This window comes from Papaver somniferum, unplaced genomic scaffold, assembly GCF_003573695.1.
Source record: "Papaver somniferum cultivar HN1 unplaced genomic scaffold, ASM357369v1 unplaced-scaffold_19, whole genome shotgun sequence".
NCBI lineage: Eukaryota > Viridiplantae > Streptophyta > Magnoliopsida > Ranunculales > Papaveraceae > Papaver > Papaver somniferum.
In genome coordinates, this window is record NW_020628818.1 from 9,873,184 (window position 1) to 9,895,042 (window position 21,859).

Sequence of the window (21,859 nt, forward strand, 5' to 3'; positions counted from 1 at the left end):
TTCAGAGATTCATGATGTTCGGCTGGTTTTGGTATTGCTCAATTTTGAGCTGAACATTATAATATTTTAAGTCGCCTCTTAAACTACAAAGAATAAACTTAAGGTTTGGCTAACTATTAGACGAGTTCGAATGAGACGAATCATAAACAAAAATTCAAATACTTGGATTCGGCTTTAAATTTATAAGCCGAATGGTTCTTCGCGCGTAAAGTTCGACTTTTAGTTTTCAGCCGAACCCAAAACAGATCTCCGAAAAAACCAAATTTTTTGATGAATTCAACCCAAAGAAAGGAGACTAAACATCTTATACAACTATACTTGTGTATTATTAGCATAACATTCCTTATCACCCATTTTGAATTACAAAATTCTCAAATTTCTCATAAATCTCTAGAACCTAGGTTTTTTTCACTTCTTCTTCCTCTCAAAACCCCAAACTCTCTCATAAAAAACAGATTTTTTCTACTAATTACTTAACTTTAATCAATCTTTAACAACACTAATTAACATCTAATCATTATCATTAATACTAATTAAATAAGGATATACTTGCCATTATTAAAAATGGGTGGATAAGGGGTGATGGTATTTTTTATCTAGTGACCCTATTTTGTCACCATTTGTTATGCCTAAAAAAAATCAGTATGCCTCAAAACAGGTTTCATAATTAAGGAATGTGTTAATAGTGAGAATTAACAGGCAGTGGACCGGGCCCAGCTATCGCTTGATCAAAAGAAAGTTTGCAGGTTTGGCCCGTTCGATAGCCCTCAGGTCTTGTAACCAAAATTTAAGCACCTAACTTGTGGCTTATTAGAGCAAGTTTATAGGATCTCTACGTACTCACTCTCTAAATCCTAATGTAGTTGCAGGAAATCCTACAACTACACCCAAAGAACAAACTCTAACAACTACCAAGATCAATGAACATAAATCAAATCCAAAAGCATATGAATGAAATCATCATAGTAAAGAACACACATTTCCTTAACAATTTCAATAGTATTCATGTGTGATTACAAGAGAATAAGTTGTAGACCTAAACCCCCAGGCTCTCTCCAAAACTTACACACCCATGGCTTACCCCAAAAACTCAACCATTATTTATCTCCTTTTCCTTCCTTTTATACAGATCAAAAAGTGCATGACAACTAATTATGTTCCATGCTTCGCCGGTAATCCCGACGACTTTCTTGTGATATTATCCCCTTTCGCCGCTGAACCCCGTTTCTTGCGCAATAATTCACTTCGTTACCAAACCCTTTCTTCAGGAATAATCCATCTTTTGCGTTATTGATATGCTTTGGGTATTGAGAATCTTAATGCCGATAAAGATTTTCCTTTTTTTGAAAATATTTTTACATATTTGTGTAGGTGATGTTCCTAACATGCATATGTACTGGAATGCTTACGGCTAGTGAACATGGTCCTCGAATAGAACCCTACAAATAAAACTAACCCGAGCCTACTTTTCAACATCAATAAATCACCGCTTACATATATTTGTATTTGCAGTTTGTAATATGATATAGGTATGGCAAGAATGGATTCATCTTCAGGTTTTCAATGCCCTGAAACCAAATTCTTATGATATAGATTGTAGGGTTGAAATTGAATTGGTGAATGTTGCATTTTATTTATTTACTGATGAAATCAATATAACTTGTATTTTCCACTCTTATTGTAATGGTTGAAATCCGAGTTATTACAAAATAATACACATTTTTTTTTAATAGGAAAGGAGAATTTAATTTGGAAAAGCTTAACCAGTACATATTCAACCATTCAGGAAGGTCATATTGATCCCAACCTACACCGTTTTTACCTGTCCTAGCCTCTTTAGCTAATAGATCAGCAAACCCATTGCTTTATCTAGGAACGTGAGCACATATCCAAAACTCAAAAATTGACAGATGGTTTTGGGCCTTTTGCAATATACTATTACACTATTGAGGTCCATTTGACTACCCCTAGTTTGCCATTTATGACATTTATATTACATTAATACTATCTCCTTCTAAATGAAGATTACAATTCATCTTCTCCTTCGCTCCGAGTATTGCTGCTTCGGTTTCGGTTACAGTAACTTATGCATCTGTTGCTTCCCACATATGCTTGCTGCTTCTTTGCAGCTCTCTGAAACATCAAATATTATTATTAGTCTCAGACCCATGTCTTATTCTTTTTCTTTGAAAGAAGCATCAAAATTATCTATTATAATTGGAGAACTAGGAGGTTTTCCGTTTTGGTATAGAATTCCTAGGTGATACTTGTTGGGGAAATTGGCACCCTGAATGCAGTGGAACAGATGATCACAAAAGGCAATTGGTGATTTGAACCAAACATGATAGAAACAATAAGAAAGACACAAAAAATAAATAAGCACACAACCACAACACAAGATGTATGTGGTTCACCTTTACAGACTATATGCATGGAAATCACCACCAGAAAAGCTTTTATTATAAACAAAGATCATTAATGCTCTTTTCTCAAATGAAGATAAGAGCCAAAGAGTCAACAAGACACAACCGAGAGCACATTGGAAAAACCATGGAAACCAACTCTCTAAACCATTCTTCAAACCAGCCCCATGTCGACGTCTTCTCTTATACACCCTCTTCACATCTACAAGTAACAAAGGATAAACATGGAAATATTAGAAAATTTTCCCTAAACCCTAGACAATAGAAACACCAAAATCCTATTGTAGAAATCGAGTGTCGGCAGTCGTCCTTTTCCGATCCGTAATTATCATGGAGGTGAAGTGTATGTGCCCATCAGTTCGTGGATGTTTGTCGCACAGGCCGTGCAGAGATAACTTCGTACTAGTTCGTTAGTAAGAGAGCTAACTCCGCAAAGAACAGAGAGATATCTTGAAGTCGCCACCTGACTAAGAGGAGTCAGGACCCTTTTAACTAGTTTGAATTCTTTCGGGAAAACAAAATCTTGTTATGACTTACATGTTTATGGTCTGCTATCAGAGAGTCTGGGTAAGGAGATTCTAGTACGAGATGGGAAGGTGTTAGGCACCCATCAGTCGCCCAATCATATGATTAGCCTATACTTCATGATTAAATGGGAATAATATCTACAACTTTTCTTTAACAATGTACTAACCACCCTTGTGACTCTTGGTCTAATATATATATATATATATATATCCGGTAGCACAACTAATTATTCAAGAGGTATTGGGAATCTAGATCAATTCCTAACATGTTGAAAATATTAATAAGCCAAATTTAAACTTGTAAATAATTTAGATTTGTTCTAGATATCCTTGGATGATGACAAAAATTTGGAAACTGTCAAGGACTACCGATTTGTAGCTTATTGAAAATTTGGGATAATAACCGACAACCTGCAGCTTAATCGGTAATTTAATAAATCATTTAGGTTTTATTCACATGTGAGATCCTAATATGAGAGGGGAATCCGCTCTATGCTCATATTTAAACTCTTCCCACAATATGGATTAATTTGAAATTATTTATGAAATACTGCTAAGAATAAATTATACATGAACTAACATGTGCAATCAAAATGAGAGGGGGAATCCACCCTATGCTCACAATTTTTGATTTACCCACGAAAATTTATTTGAAATATACCTAAGGCAGGGTATTTGCTTCGGAGAGATTCATATACTCTTCTTCGTGTTTTTGGTTAAGTATGCTGAAAGTAGTTAAAGTACCAGCAATTTAATGCTAATTTTTTAAAAACTTAGAGGCAATACTTGGTTGGTTATTTCTATTTTTTTGGGATTTTCTCAAACTGAACTAAGAATACAATATGACAACAATTGCTAATATTTATGAGAAACTGAAATTGTTCCTTGATTAAGTAGCAAAATACATGAATATTTGCTTCAAATGGAATGGACTAATTGACTTGAATAATGTAAGAAGAACTATTTTTATTTTGATAGTAGTAATTCCTCTTGGTTTGTGGTTTTGGGAATCAGGATATTTGATTTTGCATGTGAAGAAAATGAAGTTGTTTTCTTCTTTGCATAGGATTTTCTTGGATGTTTGAATTTTTTGGTTGGAAATCAGAATTTTTAGTGTGATTGATGGTGTGTAACTGGTTGGTTTCCAAATGGAGTAACGCATGCCTTATATAGTTGTAGAAAGGTAGGGGGTGGGTGTAAAAGAGGTATGGAGAATATGATGAAAAGAAATAGTGGGGAACAAATATGTTGGGATTGATTTACTTTTCTTTTTCTCTTTTTCCTTTTTTCTTTTTGGGTGTAAAGTCATTTTTCAAACTTGTACGGGTGGAAAGAGGACTAGATTGAGGAGAGAGGGTGCATGGGTGTATTTGATGAGATTAAAAACTATTTTTGGGATAGTGTGATGATCGAAGTTTTATTATTTTGGTAAGAAAAGGTGGTTTTTTGTGGGATTTGAGAAGGATAATTTTTGCTTTTTTGGGTAATGAAGTTGAATAAAAATATAAAAGGATGATGATTTTATGGTGTGTGGGAGAGAAGGAGAGAATTCCTTTAATTGTTGGTGGAAAGGAAAAACAGACGTTGGTTATGATAAAAACCCTCTTTTTTTCTCTCTCTCTTTTTCTTTAATTGTTTTCACATGGGTGATGAAATGGGTATTTGGGTAATGAAATGGGTGGTTGGATAGTAAAATGGGTTATTGGGTAATAAAATTGGTGGTTAGGTAATGTTTATGGGCTTGATTTTAAAAGATATAAAAATCCTTAATGGCTCTACGAAGAATTTCTCTTGTATCCGGCTTCGAAGTATAAGACTGATATTTTTTGTCAAGTGTGCGAAATTAGGGTGTCAACAGTTGCCCCTCTTTGAGAGTAACCGCTGACGGTTAACAAACAAAGTCGTGGACCCGATTTTGCACATCGTTTCTTGCTAAAGGACGGTGATTTCATAAGTTGTTGTAGAAATTTATGACACTGGCCAGGTTTTCCCTGGTTGAGCTTATCGATTTCTTTTTCCTAGGAGGCATCCGGCCTTGCTCTGTGCATTCTGTTGTAGATTATATTCTTGAGGTCACAACTTTTCGGTGTGTCGTTCCTTGACTTGATATGATTGATTTTCCTTTGTGGAACAAACCTTTTGGAAAGGGTCGTTTTTCCATTCTAAGCTTCCTGAAAAAGGAATCACTTTTCTTTCTTTATAAGATTGAGGAGAAGACTCTTCCTTACCCAATAGTTCTTTTCTTCTCTTGTTTTTATTATTTTCTCTTTCAACATGACATCCGAGCAGCCATCTGAAATTTTCTCTGATATTCCTCCTTTGCCACCGGTGCGTAAAAGACGAATGGTCGGGGTTTTGCATGATGTTGAAAATCACATTTCGGCGAAGATCCGTAATAATCCGGTAAGCCTTTGTTGATGTTTCCACCTTTCATGTTCCTTGGGTCTGTCTTCTGGTAATTCTTACCGAGATTCTTAATTATTGCGTGCTTTTGCAAGATCATTCTTGGGCACGCGTCCGTGGAACGACTAATGGAATAATGGAATGGTGGATTGTGTTGAGAAAATGCATAGGTGTTCGTGACATTGTACGCCGAATAGGTTGGTTCTCCTTCATACAAACTTTGAGGTCGCACCAGGATCGTGATAACACCATAATTGTGGCGGAGCGATGGTGGGGTGACACCAATTCATTTCATCTTCCGCACTGTGAGTTGACCATCACTCCTTGGGATCTCTACATGATTACCGGAATCCGTGTGGGGATTGGAGCTCCGATGCCTTGAGTTGTCAACATGATCGAGGCTAATGTTCGGAAAATGCTGGGACCGCGTTGTGGAAATATTTTTCCAATGAATTGGTCAGTCAGCCTACCCGACTTGAGATCAAGTTTCTGGAATTCTGAGATGGAACTTACTGATGACGCTCCGAGAGATGATCCTAAAGTCATTGAAGTTACTAGAGGTTTTCTTATTTATTTTGCTGGGTATACTTTCACTAATCCTTCAGATGACTATGTCAAATCGGGCTACTTGGCAGCTTTCAATGATCTTGACCTGGTGGGGTTTTATGACTGGGGAAGTTACGCAATGGCTTTCCTCTTCAACAGTCTCACCAGAGCGACTCGTCTCCAGGCTAAGGTTCTGTGTGGGTTTTGACCCGTCTTGAATGTGAGTACCCATCACCTTGGATCCTGATAACTTTGTCTAAACTTTCTCACTGCTTTTCTTTAACACATCTTCTTGCTCCCTTTACAGTTCTGGTGTTATGAGTATTTTCCTACTAGTCGTCCACCATTTTATTGCAGCTTCTCTAATAGTCAGATGTTTCCAAGAATGACTAGGTGGAAAGGTGCCTTTCGAAGCCATTCGGTTTCACATGCTCGCCTCTGTTTAGAAGAGGCTATTGTTGAATCTGTAAGTTTTTTTTTTCCTTCACTTCTCTTTTGATGTAGATTTGCTAGGATCCTTGGAAGAATCATTTGAACAATCGTGATGACGGGGTTATTCGTGCTATGGCGCTTAGCATGCTTCGTTACTTGTTACGAGGCCCGGATTACTGTGCCTGGTATCTTGGTGATATATTCGGGAAGCAAATCGGTCAACCAAATGCGAAACCTCGCTTTCCCCCTCCTCGAGATACATGTTTTATTTATGCATCTTTTAACGATATGACAACTATGTCTCGTCAACCGCAACGCTTGTATGAAGACTCGGTTGACCGTGACTTGGATTTTGACACGTACTGGGAGTCTGTTTCTTTGGGTACGTCTCTAGCCATTCGTGCTCCGGATGATAATTTTGTTGTGGAAGGTCTTGGTTTTGCCCCTCGTACGTTGTTGACGGGATCCTCAAGTAACCCTCCTACTCAACAGGCTCCTTTAATCAGCTTGGGTCATCTGATTCCTTCTTGGGATCTTAGAATACCCATCTTGGGTACTTCGAATGTGATTCAAATTGAAGGTGGCCCTTTTGACGGGGAAGGCGTTGTCGGTTTACCTCTTCCGATCGATATACCATAGGTATCTTCATTATGAATGCTCTGCTTTGATCACAAACACCCTGTCTAACATGTACCTTTTATTAGGTCTCGAAATTTTTTCAAGAATACCCGCTTCGTCTGGTGGATAGACGAGATCGCCAGATAAATTCGGTAGTAAATGAGATGTATGAGATCATGTTGAGGAATGACACCATCAGCAGAGAGTCTTTAGAGCGGCAAGCACGAATTGAAGCTCTTTATGACGAATTGTCTACACTACGACTGCTTCATGAGGTTGACCAGAATAATTTTTTTTTTCATTTTTCATTTTTTTTTGAATACGGAAAAGGAGCTAGTGAGTCGTACGGGTGATCGCGGTGGGTCAGTTTTTATTTCAGGTAATACCCGGATGGGTGGTTTGATGGAGCCATAATTCTCTGCTTTATATACTTCGTCTTCTTCTCAATCATCAGCTTCTCTCTTTTTTTTTTTCTCTGCATATCCGCCTCCTTTTCTTTTAGCGTTCATCAGATCATTGTTGTGTACCAGATCTGAATTTTGATCTATTCTCTTAACCACTGTCTTCATGTTCTTTTATTTTCTGCTTGTTTAGTTTATTGCCGTCGTGATCATTTACTTGTGGAATGTGCAATAACCTGAGAAGATGAAAAACATATTCTTTGAAGTTGTATTAACTGAGGTGAGATATCTTCGGTTGAATCTCAACACAGATCTGCATAAATCTTCTTTTTTCTGCGCTCGATGTGAACATCTTTTAGATCCAGATTAATGTTCGGCTCGAAGATGAAGATCTGAGGATATAGGTAAAGATGCAAGATCATTCCATATGCAGCTTCAAAATATGTACGATGATGAATCCGGATTCAAAGTTGAAGCCAGATTTGGATTTAGATGTATTATGACAAGTATAGATGATCTGCATGGGATGAAGATATTTGAATCAAATGTGTCACATGAGCACTTTCACCGTCAGGGACCATTGGTTTCAATCAATGGTAAATGGTGAAGAAGTTGGGTCTCAGTCCACACTCAGATAAAATCATCTCTTTTCTTTATTAGGTCTTCACTTCTTCCTCTTTGGTTTATCGTCAGATTATTTTTTTTTAATTTTTTTTTGATCTGATCTTGTACCCTTCAGTAGTTTTTCATGATTTACATTGTTGTAGACGAATATCTTGTAAATTTTTCATTTGTGAATGAAATGTTTTGTTCTGGTGGTGCGCTTGTCCTTAGTTTGACTTGCACTGTCTTCTTAGATCGCTGCCGACTCCGGTGGAGAAGTCTTAACTCAGATCCGTCTTTTACAAGTATCATTAAAAAAAACTGAATAGATTAATTAGACAAAACTTATTATGGTAACTTGAAAACCTTGCCTCAGTTACCTATTTGGTATGTGCATGGCACGGTATCATCCTAAGGATTTCATCATCGACAAATTTTTTTTCTAAAATAAAAAAACACTTTTTTGTTTTTGTTTTGTAATGACACACTTTTGTAAAACATGCACTTTTTTTTTTTTGAAAACATGTTGATGAAATAGAAAATGATTATCAAAACAGCGATAAGTGTTGACAAACCAGTTGATCTTTTGAGAGGATGTCGGGACTATGTATGCTGGAATGTTTCCTTGTATTAGGCATAATATCTCTTGAGTTGATCTGCATTCGTGGGCCTTGGATGTTCTTCTCCATCTAGGTCCATCAATTGTACTGCCATTCCATAAAAAATCTTTTTAAAAATGAACGGGCCTTCCCACTTTGGCTTGAACTTTCCCCTTGGGTCGGTATGTTTGACTGGACGAATTTCCTTGAGCACTAGATCTCCTTCTTTGAAGTTGCGTGGTAGCACATGTTTTTTAAAACTACGTGCAATTCTGTTCTGGTATACTTGAGAATAGCAGGCTGCTGCTAACCTCTTTTCACCAATAAGATTTAGCTGCTCAACTCTTACTTTTACCCATTCATCTTCGGGTAACTGACTCTCTTTTAGAACCCTTAGAGTTGGAATTTCCACCTCTATGGGATGCATTTCCTCCATACCGTATGTAAGCGAGAAAGGTGTAGCCCCGGTTGCGGTGCGAATTGAGGTTCTGTATGCCCACAAAGCATATGGTAATTTGTCACTCCAATCTGTGTATGTCTCCGTCATTTTCTTCAAGATTTTGAAAAGTGTCTTGTTGGATCCTTCTACCGCTCCATTGGTTTGAGGCCGATACGACGAGCTATATGGTACTTAATCTTGTACTTTCCGATCAGTTCTTCGGTTTCTTCACCGATAAAGTTTGACCCATTGTCTGATATTATTTCATGCGGAACTCCATATATGCAGATGATATGGTTTCGTATGAAATCGACCGTCGGCTTTCCTTTGAAACTTCTGGTCGAAATGGCTTCAACCCACTTGGTGAAGTAGTCAATTGCAATAAAGATATACTTGTGTCCGTTGGAAGATGGATGGATTTTACCTATGAGATCGATTCCCCAGGTAGAAAATGGTCATGGAGATGATAGAGTATGAAGTTGAGAAGGAGGTACATGCATAAGGTTCCCATGTATCTGACATTGGTGACACCTCATGATGAAGTTGCAGTAATCTGACATCATTGTTGTCCAGTAGTATCCCAGGCAAGCTATATTCCTACTCATCATGTGTGCATTCATGTGAGGACCACACTCACCACTGTGTACTCTCTCCAGGATCTTTCTTGCTTCGTGTTCGTTCACACATCGTAACAAGGTTCCGTCTCTTGATAATTTGTAAAGAACATTTACAAAGATTGTGTACTGACATGCTACTCTTCGGATGTATCTCCTTTGTTGTTTTGTTGAATCTTCTGGGTATGATTGATCTTTGAGGTACCTTTGGATATCAACGAACCAAGGAGTGTCGTCTAATTGTTCAGCGGCAATTTGAATGGCATAACAGAAAGCAGGTTCATCTCTCCAACTTATTTCAATGGGTTTTACCGTCTTTCCTTCGGGGACTGCAAGCGTAGAAGCTAAAACAAAAAGAGCATTAGCACCGTAATTTTTGTTTTTATAGATGTGGTGGAACTCAATGTGATCGAACTGTCTGGTGAGATCTTCAAGGTATGTATGATATTGGGATAACTGTTCGTTAAACCTCCATTCCTTCTGGATTTGCTTGATGATCAGCAGTGAATCTCCGTATACTATGATGCTTTTGACATTGATTTCAATAGAAGCTTTCAATCCAGCTATGTAGGATTCATATTCTGCAACATTATTAGAGCATGGAAAACATAGCCTGATAACAATAGGTGTATGGATACCTTATGGTGACTCTAGCAGTGCCCCCACGCCCCTTCCTTGTTTGTTGCGGTATCCATCAAAATATATCCACAGTTTACCTTCGGTTACATCAGCATACATCACCCATTCGTCTGGGAACTCAATATTCAGCTCAGTGTTGTCGAGGATAGGATGCGATGCTAGATGATCAACGATTTCTCTTCCTTTGACAGATTTCTGCGTAATGTATGTAATATCAAACTCGGAAAGCAAAAATTTCCATTTTGACATTCTTCCGGACAACATGAGATTCTCGAACAAGTATTTGATAGGATCCATCCTTGATAGCAGCTGAATCTTATGAGTCAACATGTAATGTCGAAGACGTTGGGTTTCCCAGACAAGCGCAAAGCAAGTCTTTTCTAACATGGTGTATTTTGACTCGTACCCTGAAAGAGTTTTGCTTATGTAGTATATGGCCTTCTCCTTGCCGCTGCCTTCATGATACTGTCCCAATATTGCTCCCATAGAGGTTTCGGTGACCGATAGATATAAAATGAAAGGAATACCATGGGTAGGGGGAACAAGTATTGGTGGATTAGTCAGATATTTCTGGATCTTTTCAAAAGCTTTTTGACACTCATGATTCCACACGGTAGGCACATTCTTTCTTAGATGCTTGAATATTGGTTCGCATATGGGAGTGAGGTTATTTATGAACCGACTAATGTATTGTAACCAACCCAGAAATCCCCTGATTTCCTTTTATGTTCTTAGTAGAGACGTCTCGATGATAGATTTAGACTTTGATGGGTCGCATTCAATTCCTCTGTTGCTGATGATGAAACCTAGCAATTTCCCGGACTTGGCACCGAACAAACATTTGTTGGGATTGAGCTTAAGCTAGAATTTTCGAAGACGTTGAAACACTTTTCTTAGAACATTTACGTGATCCTTGCTATGTGCAGATTTTGCCACCATGTCGTCGACGTAAATCTCTAGCTCCTTGTGCATCATGTCGTGGAAGATGGTCGTCATGGCTCGTTGGTATGTGGCTCCAGCGTTCTTCAATAAGAAAGGCATAACCACGTAACAAAATATTCCTCATGGAGTGATGAAGGATGTTTTAATCATATATTCTTATGCCATTCTGATTTGATTATATCCGGAGAAGCCATCCATGAATGAAAGACATCCTTTCCCAGAAGTGTTGTCGGCCAAGATATCAATATGTGGTAACGGGAAATCATCCTTTGGGCTTGCTTTATTCAAGTTGCGGTAATCGATGCACATCCTTACCTTTCCGTCTTTCTTCGGAACAGGTACAATGTTAACCAACCATTCAGTATAAGTGTCTGCTTTGAGAAAGCATGCGTTGAGCTGCTTCTCCACTTCTTCTTTGACTTTTAAGGTCCATTCTGACCTTAGTCTCCCGAGATTTTGTTTGACCGGATTTACATCTGGATAAGTTGGCAAACAATGGACCACCAGCTCAGTATCCAACCCAGACATGTCCTCGTAAGACCAGGCAAAGACGTCCTCGAACTCGACGAGTATCTCGATCATCTCTTTCCTTTCTTCAGCGGATAATGTTGTCCCGATCTTCACATTTCGTGGTTGTTCTTCTGTTCCCAAGTTGATTGTTTCTTCTTTCATGAATTCTGGCTCTTTTTCATGTTTTTCGACGCTGTTTTGAATCTCTTCTGGAACGTCTTTTAGGCAGGTTATCATTTCTTCATCTTCATATTCAAAATTTCCTACAATTTCATCCTCCAAATCCAAGACGTCATATTGGTTTTCACACTCTTTTATTTCTGAAATCATACTTTCTACATTTTTTTGTTTTTCAAATTTTTCTGATTTTTTTGGATTTTTCTTTTAAATTAAAGGTGCATTAAACATACAAATACCATCCTCCGGGGTCCACGAGGATTCTTGTGGTTCATCCTTCATCAGTTGTGGATCCTCATCATCCACTCTTACCATGTGTTTTTTTTTTGCGTCGGAAGAAGTTCCGACGTCTTTTGCAGCTCCATCGGGAATTATCATGCAGATGCTTATATCAGATGACTGTTTCATCCTTATGGCGTTGGTCCTCCAGAATTTCTCCTTTTTTTATTCAAGGTACCGTTCCAGGTTTTGGTTGATTTCTTCTGGGAGAATCTCCGTAAAATAATCGATGAAGGCATTGATCGTTGTCGGCCATGTTGCATACCGGACGCGATCATTGGTTGAGTACCATAGTAATGCACTTCCAGTTAAGATTTTTCCGAAGTATTGTTTCAAGTCCTCTTCGTACATCTCCAATGGCTCCATGTACCACAAGAATTATTTGAGGTGTTTGCTGGGGGGTCCTTTACCGTTATAGATAGGAAATTTCCTTCTTTTAGGAAATCGCAACCCTAAGCATGTAATAACCATACATTATTGGATCGTTCCTCCAGTTTCCTGTGTTTGGCTTGTTGGACTCTCCTTTTGATCAGGGACTTCCAATTCACACCCATCCTCTCCGTTATGTCCGCTGGATTCGCCTGCGCTGTTAGTAGGAGATGGAGAAAAAAGATGACTTACCCTTTCATAAACAGGTTCCCTGACTTCCTTTTTTTTACTAGAACTTTGTTTTATTACTACGGGTACAATCTTTGCTGGTGTGCTTGGTGCTGGAACATTGTCTTCTCCCTTACGGACGAACTATTCTTGGAAGGACGGCTGGCGGCTCCAATCGATCCTTTGGTCTTCTTGCTTCTTTATGAAGGTTGTAGAGTTTCCTCAGATCGAGCTGTATCCCAAACTTGACGTATCAAATGCCTTTTTTCCTAGAATCGATATTGGTTGTGTATGCCCTTGTTGTCGGAGCCCAAGTCCCATCCCATGGAAAAACTTGCTTTTCTGAAGCATTTTTGGAATATTTCGGTTCCGGTATTTGAATTGACCCGTACATGCGCGGTGAATTAATGCTTCAGCTTCACCCTCATTTCGGATTTCTGTAGTTTAGTTATAGATTTCCGGGACCATGTTCACAGAGACCTGACGGGACCTTATTTCATTCTCTCCATCATCTCCGTGTATAGTGATTAGTTTGTTTCCCATCCAGAAATCTCACTTTCTTATGGAGGGATGACGCACCGATTCTGTTCTTGTGCATCCATGGACGTCCTAGAAGGAGGTTGAAGCTTGCGGAGATGTCCATTACAAGGAAAGTTGCACAGGTCTTTAATGGACCAACCCATATTTTAATGGTCACTTCACCAATTCCTGTCTGCTTACCATTTTTAAATGATATGACCGTCAAGGCTGATTCATCAGCTTTAGTGATACGACTCATGTCGATCCCCATCTTTTTAGTTGCTTTTAACGTGCATATGTTAACACCATCACCGTTGTCCATGAAGACATAAGGTACGGTCATATTCTCCCATCCGATGGTAATGTAAATCCCTTTGTTGTGGTCTCTTCCCTCCGATGGTAGGTCGTCATCTGTGAAAGTAATTGCACATGGTCTTGCAGCTTGGTCGATTAGGTGCACCAGTTCATTGGGCATGATTCCTGTGGGAATGTGCATCAAGCTTAGTGCTTCTTGTAGAGCCTGACGGTGACTGGTTGACGCTTCTAATAATCCCCAAATTGAGATATTCGTAATTGCTCAATGAGCAAGTTATCTTCCTTTATCGCTTCTTGTTGATTGCTTGGCCTGATCTGAATTGGGTTTCCCCTAGCCAGGACAGATGGGTTTTCGTTCCGCAAGTTGGGAGGCTTGAACTGTCTTCCTCCCCTTGTATGATGTTGCACCTCTTCTCATTTTTCCGGAAGTCGTTCCGAGTATATGACCTTGCTGCTCCTTGCAATGATGAACAATGGTTTTTTATTTACCTTGCATATATTGGCGTCTGGAATGATTTTTGCCGATTCCTTATTGTTCTCAGTAATGACCCGATAGGCTTCATTTTCTTGGACCTTACCCTTTGTCATACGGTCCGATATTAGAGATGGTTGACGTTCTTCAGCATCGTAGGCTTCAATGAAGTTGATTCCTCAATTCCCTGGATGTGCTGGGAGAGGATTCTGATGGATGTTGGGTTGCTTTGTCGCTTCCTCAATGAGTATTTTACCTTCATCCAATAGGTCTTGGATAAGGTGTTTCAGTACAAAGCATGAATTGGTGTCGTGTCCGGCGCTCTGATAGTAACCGCACATCTTTGACTCGTCGTAACCTCGAGGTTTTGGGTTAGGTACGGGTTTGGGATCCCGAAGTTGAATCAATTTTTATTTAACCATCACGGGAAGGAAAACGCCGATTTCTCCATCTAGTTCAGAGAACACTCGGTTCCTGCTCACCTTTTTCCGACATATTGTTGATCTTTGTCCTGGAGAAATGTCTCAGTTATTGGTGCTTTCCCTGCAGCCTTGATGTAAGTAGGCCTTGCAAGGGTTGGGTTAACATAATTTACTTCCTTTTTCTTTATTGAGTTTTGCCCTATAAGAAATCCGGAGTATGCACCGTCCCTCATTGCATCTTCGATGCTAGCTCCTTTCCTTCGAAAATTGGAAAGATTTTCTGGTGCAGACATGCTGACGAATACCCTTTAAGACATTGAGAGATTTTTCATTAGCATTTTTAACTGTGCCTCTTCTGAGGGTCATTCGAATATTTCAATCGATGAAATATTCGAATCATCCAATCGAATATTTCTTGTCCCACCGACTCATCCAATCGATGAACCCTTCCTGTGCCCTTTGTCGAAGGGACTCCAGCTGGCGTAAGGCCATAGTACAATCTGTATTTTTAGCAGAATGTTCGACGAATGAATTAATCATAACTGGCCATGTGGAAATTTTCAATTTCTCTACATGTTGGTACCAGTAAAGAGCTAACCCAGTCAAGCTTTGGTGGAACAAGTTTAATAGCCAGTCGTCGGTTAGCCCTTGGGGATTTAGGTATTTGAGGTACAGCTTAATGTGAGACCGTGGGGGTCCTCGACCATTATATTTTTCCATCTTCGGAAACTTGAAACCTTCAGGTAGGTCTCCTTTCGGCGGAGTGTACCATACTTCTCCCTCCACGCTAGTACTATCTTCAATTGTTGACAGCCTCTTCATTAAATGTTCTTTGAATTGTTCGAATTCCAAGTTCTCTTTGCTTGGTGTTGGGTTTTTATTACTATCGCCTGGATTTCCGGATTTCCAGATTCCCCATTTTTGTTTTTATTTTTATGCGGTGGAGGATCGTCTTCGGGTCCAGAACCATTTGTTTGTTGATGAGAATTAGAACCTTTTCTGTTGTTCACATTGATTCTGGCCTCATCTTACAGCATCTTAAATAAATTTGCGAGTTTTTCCTCAATGATTTGTTCTATCTTTGTGGTGAGGATGTCAGGACTGCTGGTTTCTCCTTTCCCAGGTTGCGGAGTATCTATCTTGACTAGTCTTCCTCCTTTTCGCCTCCAACTTCGAATCAAAGTTCCTTTGTTCGCTATAGTTGCTTATCATTTCAAGGTCTATCCAGCAACACCACGAGTAGAATTTACGCAAGGCCGCCAACACAAGAATCACGAATTCTCCTTTCCTCTCGAAAAGGTTAGTCGGGTCTTCCTGACCATCTTTTCATGACTTGCCATTTCGATTTTGTCCTGACGTGTCACCATCTTATTCTTACCTCGCCACAATGCTCCTGTTCCGAGCTAATCAGGGGACTTAATATTGATGGTGGTTTTTAGCTTAAGGTTAAAATCGTAAAACCTTACATCTAACATGACGTCACTACAACCACTAGCGCATTTATTGAATCATTCAACATACCTAAGTAAGAATTACCAGGGTACCTTTTTTTTTATACATGTGTCATGTTCCACGGCAGAACCCTTAGTATTGAACGACATCATATTAGTACATACCAAACTATAATTCTCATGCTACCGCTCCAAGGCATGCCAGCCGCACCACTGTGCCAATGGCAAACCATGCCAGCCACATCTCCGCGCCAAGGCATACCAACCGCACCACTGTGCCAATGGAAAACCATGCCAGCCACATCTCCGCGCCAAGGCATGCCAACCATGCCAACCACACCACTGTGCCAATGGAAAACCATGCCAGCCACATCTCCGTGCCAAGGCATACCAACCATGTCAGCCGCACCACTGTGCCAATGGAAAACCATGCCAGCCACATCTTGATGTATTTTCAAAGTTGTTGTAGTAATAAATAATAGAGTTCGTTCAAGACTTGTGAAGGTTGTGCTTTTAGATTTAAATTTTAAAACTAAAGAAAATAAAGTAAATTAAAACTGATTATATTGGAGAGACCGGGGTTCAGGATTTCACCATTCACCGAAATTCATGTAATTTAATGTTAATTTTTATCATGCAATTCTAGACAATATAACTCCAATCAAAAGAAATTGTGATTCTAATCATTGCCTAAATTAGATTTTCAAAACATCAATTGTTAATCACAAGAATGAAATATCAAAAGCCCTAAACTAAGCATACTTCATCAAGAGAAAACACAACTAATTAATAAAAATCATTACTCAATTTTCATTCGGTGCAAATAATCATAAAAGAATTGCATAAATAAATTCAAATAAATTTTACCACATAAATTTTGGAACCCGGAAGATTGGGTTTAGCTCATCATGTTGGAAACACACTCAAAATATGTATTCATGGCTCAAAAAGTGTTTACAAGAAGAGAAATAGTGAAACAGGAAATCTGCAACATCATATGCGCGTTGCAGACCGACCGTTTCAACTCTCAACTGTTATGATGAAGATAACCGTTACAAATATGAAGATAAATGTTGCAGAAGAGGATGAAGTAACTGTTACAATGAAGATAAATGTTGCAGAAGAGGGTGAATAAACTGTTACAATGAAGATAAATGTTGCAAATCAGTTGAAGAAACTGTGACAAGCATTTGAAGAAACCGTTACGACGGATGAAGAAACCGTCGCTGTTTCCCTGTTCTTCACGAGAAGCAGCAACAGAGTTCTGAAAACTCTTGATTCACGCTTCCTGAGCTCTCCTCTCGACCCCAAACTCTCCCCTCCCCTTCTATGTGATCCTAGGAACCTAGTTATACATCATTGCGACATTGAATCTCCCAAAATCTCTTTATTTAATCCCATTATTTCTTTTATTCTCGAAAATATATTGTTTCCAAAAATCGTTTTCCTACGCGTCTGCAGCTGTATTTCTTTCCTTCTATACCTTATTCACGCTCCGGAATATCGATCAACTCTTCCAAACACGTGCAATACACGTTTAAATTTCTCACAACTCGTGCAAGCTCATGTTTTTCCTCCAACTCCCTGTTTGGATTAAACCAAGTTATCCAGCCAAATTTGATCGAAACAAACACACATACTAGCTTTGTTAGGACATATCACAACTACCCATGAAGTTTCAGCGATTGAATCACACAAAAACTCCTCCAAACATTCGATCGAAATTCTTTGAGTGAAGTGAAATGTTTTCCCGCCAAAATTGGTTTTGAATTTGAGAAGAAGATGTCCTCCCCCTAATCCTGTACTGGTTTCCCTTTAGCACTTGCCTTATGGGGTGCAAATAGTAATTTTTGGGCGTAAATAGTAATTTTTCCGGGGTTTCTCCGACACATTTTTGGGGTGCTTCCGGTGCATTTCTGGGGTGCCTTTAGTACTTTATCCTGGGGTGTAAAACACCACTTTTCGAGCCAATTTTTGCTGCAAGAGCTTATTTCTCTATAAATACCTGCAAAGACATAAAATAACAAAATAAATACAAAATCGAGCTCTAACAATACATATAATTGAGGCATATTAGACACATAAATGCGTCTATCAACACCCCCAAACTTATTATTTGCTAGTCCTCGAGAAAAAATAAAATCCTAACTCACTGTCGAAGGCATCGTCGATTGCATTTAGCATATGCAATAAGCCTTTAAACCCCTAGGTGTCCCTAGTGGCGGAGTGAAGTCTCCGGAGGGCTTACCAGAGGTATACCCACAAAACCTTTATACTCCAGACCCTAGTTATCTACACAAAACCTTGGAAGGCACTAAAGAATCTCCTTGGTTGGCATACTTATTGACTACAGGAGGAAGTACCCTGATGCGAAATTCCAATTGTTGTACACAAGTTTGCACTCAAGCATACTAAAATTCATATGAAGTGATAGAGCTCTACTCAGATAGTCGCACTATGGACATCCATATCCGGAGTCAAAACTAATCACATGGATATATCAAGAAGATGGATATAGAAAAACATAGATGGTTTTGATGTTTACTAGGTGAACGGTGTTTCTCATATCTGTCTGAAGGCCTCTGCCAAAATGAACCTATCCTAATGGACTGAGGTACCGGTCTGACTAATATCAGTACACTGGCATATATAAGGGTACCAGTGGTCGATAATCCTAACTCTAGGTCAACACAACTGGCATATACAAGGGTTCCAGTGGTTGACTTTATTGAATTTATTCCAGTTGGTCTAATGGTCTGGTCTTTTTTTTTTTTTTGAATCTCAATCTCTCTAATTGATCCTAGCATTGGTAACAACTTGAATCGTGAGCCCCACCTAATCACTTAGAGAAACATAGTTTAAAAACAAAACAAAATAAAAACAGAAGTGAAAAGGACTCAACGAGATATGGTGAAACTATCATGTTATTTCTAACACCTGAGCTCTGTGCTTTTATGAATAGACTCTTTAGATGTTTCCATCTAGTCAGATTGGTTCCTCAACTCCTATAACCAAAATGCTTCCATCCACTTAGATTGGTTAGTGCCATCCTTAATAGGGATAAATTTCTAGGCTCTAGAGTTTATTTATTGCAAATAAAAGCTAACAAAAAGTTTCTTCCCTACCCCCAAACTTAAATCTAACATTGTCCTCAATGTTTCTAATGAAAGAGCAATACCAAACAGTAAAGTAACATGAGGAATTAGTAAAGAGAGAAGTCGGAAAGATAGTACCTGGGTGAAGAGAGAAATCAAAAACTAATATACAACAACATACAATCGCCTCGATGGTCAATCAAGGGTAAACAGGGTCCTTCAGAGGGACCTCCTCAATATCATCTGTAGGAAAGGGCTCTAAAAAGGGTTTCAATCTCTGACCGTTAACCTTTGAAGAACTACTACCATCCAGTGTCTCGATCTCAACAGCTCCATGAGGAAAGACAGTGCGAACCCATCCACCGAGAACGTAACTTCCCAGGGAAAATATGCAAGCGGGTATCATACAGAAGAACTTTTTGACCTGGAGAAAATAACTTTCTTAAGATATTTCTATCATGCACAAGTTTCATTTTGTTCTTATACTCCTTAGCACTATCGTATGCATCTCTACAAATCTCTTCCAACTCATTGAGCTGGAGTTTCCTATGGGCTCCTGCCTTGTCAAGTGAAAAATTTAGCTGCTTAACAGCCCAATAAGCTCTATGTTCTAACTCAACAGGTAAGTGACATGCCTTTCCATACACAAGTCGATAAGGTGACATTCCAGTGGGGGTCTTTAACGCAGTTCGGTAAGCCCATAAGGCATCAGTAAGCCTAGACGACCAGTCTTTCTGATTAGGATTAACTGTTTTCTCTAATATACGTTTTATCTCCCTATTGGAAACTTCTACCTGACCACTAGTATGTGGATGATATGGGGTAGCTACCTTATGTGTAATACCATATTTCTTCATCAAAAGCCTAAAAGGTCCATTACAAAAGTGCGACCCTCCATCACTAATTATAGCTCGCGGTGTACCAAAACGTGTAAGTATATTATTTTTCAAGAACTCAATCACAACCCTATGGTCATTGGTTTTACACGCAGCCGCCTCAATCCACTTAGAGACATAGTCTACAACGACAAGGACGTATAAGTTACCAAAAGAATTAGGAAACGGACCCATAAAGTCAATACCCCACACATCAAAGACCTCCACAACTAAAATAGGGTTCAAGGGCATCATGTTCCTACGGGAAATGGTTCCTAATTTCTGGCAACGTTCACAAGTCACACAGTAACTGTGGGAATCTTTAAACAACGAAGGCCAATAAAATCCACACTGCAATATCTTAGCAGCAGTTTTCCTAGCACTAAAGTGACCCCCACAAGCATGATCATGACAAAAGGAAATAATATTGTATTGGTCACTCTCAGGTATACATCTCCTAATAATCTGGTCTGGACAATACTTAAACAAATAAGGATCATCCCAGAAGAAGTGCTTAACCTCAGCTAAAAACCTAGAATGATCTTGTTTACCCCAATGTTGGGGCATTCGACCAGTAACAAGATAGTTCACTATATTCGCATACCAAGGTAATTAGGTAACAAAGAAAAATTGTTCATCAGGAAAGCTATCCCTTATAGGAAGGGAATCATCAGGGGAACTAACAACTAGCCTAGACAAGTGGTCTGCTACAACATTTTCGGCACCCTTTTTGTCCCTAATGTCTGGAGAAAAATCTTGCAACAAAAGGATCCACCTAATCAATCTAGGTTTTATATCCTTCTCAGACAAAAGATATTTCAAAGCAGCATGATCAATATATATGATGATCTTAGAACCTAAGAGATAGGGTCTAAACTTGTCTAAGGCAAACACAATGGCTAACAGTTCCTTCTCAGTAGTGGTATAGTTCAACTGGGCATCATTCAGAGTTTTGCTAGCATAGTAAATCACATGAAGTAATTTGTTTTCTCGCTGACCTAGCACTACACCAACGGCATAATCTGAAGCATCACACATGATCTCAAAGGGTAGGTTCCAGTTGGGTGCCTGGACTATGGGGGCGGTAGTGAGTAAATTCTTAAGCTTCTCAAAAGCCTCTAAACAAGCATCATCAAAGACAAACTTAACATCTTTTGCAAGCAAATTGCAAAGAGGTCTAGAAATTAGGCTAAAATCCTTAATGAATCGACGATAAAAACCTGCATGCCCTAATAATGACCTAATATCTCTTACGATTTTTGGGACCTGTAAAGTTTTAATAAGGTCAACTTTGGCTTTATCTACCTCTATACCCTTAGAAGATACGATATGCCCTAAAACAATTCCTGAACGAACCATGAAGTGACATTTCTCCCAATGAAGCACTAAATTCTTTTCCTTACACCTAGCCAACACTAGTGACAAATGATTCAAGCACTCATCGAAAGACGAACCAAACACTGAAAAATCATCCATAAAGACCTCTAAGAACCGTTCTACCATGTCAGAAAATATGCTCATCATGCAACGCTGAAAAGTCGCAGGGGCATTACAAAGCCCAAAAGGCATGCGTCTATACGCAAAGGTACCAAAGGGACAGGTAAAAGTGGTTTTCTCCTGGTCTTCTGGGGCAATAACGATCTGATTATATCCAGAATAACCATCTAAAAAGCAGTAGTGACTATGTCCAGCTAACCTCTCTAGCATATGGTCGATGAAGGGAAGGGGAAAGTGGTCCTTCCTAGTGACCTTGTTCAATTTCCTATAGTCAATACAAACACGCCAACCCGTGGTCACTCGGGTCGGGATTAACTCATTGTTATCATTCTGGACTACAGTAATACCGGATTTCTTGGGAACAACCTGAACGGGGCTGACCCACTTACTGTCTGAAAATGGGGTAGATAATGTCTGCATCTAACAACTTAAGGACCTCGTTTCGAACTACCTCTTTCATATTA

General features: G+C 39.1%; 1 protein-coding gene across 1 annotated transcript; it reads right to left on the reverse strand.

Moving 5' to 3' along the window:
- Positions 1-9,446: 9,446 nt before the first annotated feature.
- LOC113338497 lies at positions 9,447-10,730 on the reverse strand. Its single transcript, XM_026583907.1, has 2 exons — positions 10,322-10,730; positions 9,447-10,186 (listed from the first exon to the last, which is right to left on the reverse strand). The coding sequence occupies exons 1-2, from the start codon at positions 10,728-10,730 to the stop codon at positions 9,447-9,449; spliced, it is 1,149 nt and encodes a 382-aa protein (XP_026439692.1).
- Positions 10,731-21,859: the final 11,129 nt, after the last annotated feature.

Coding starts and splice junctions, on each gene's coding strand:
- LOC113338497 (XM_026583907.1), bottom strand. CDS start 10,730: ATGGGAGCAATATTGGGACAGTATCATGAAGGCAGCGGCAAGGAGAAG. Junction 10,187..10,321: donor GTATGCTGATGTAACCGAAG/GTAAACTGTGGA, acceptor ATAATGTTGCAG/AATATGAATCCTACATAGCT.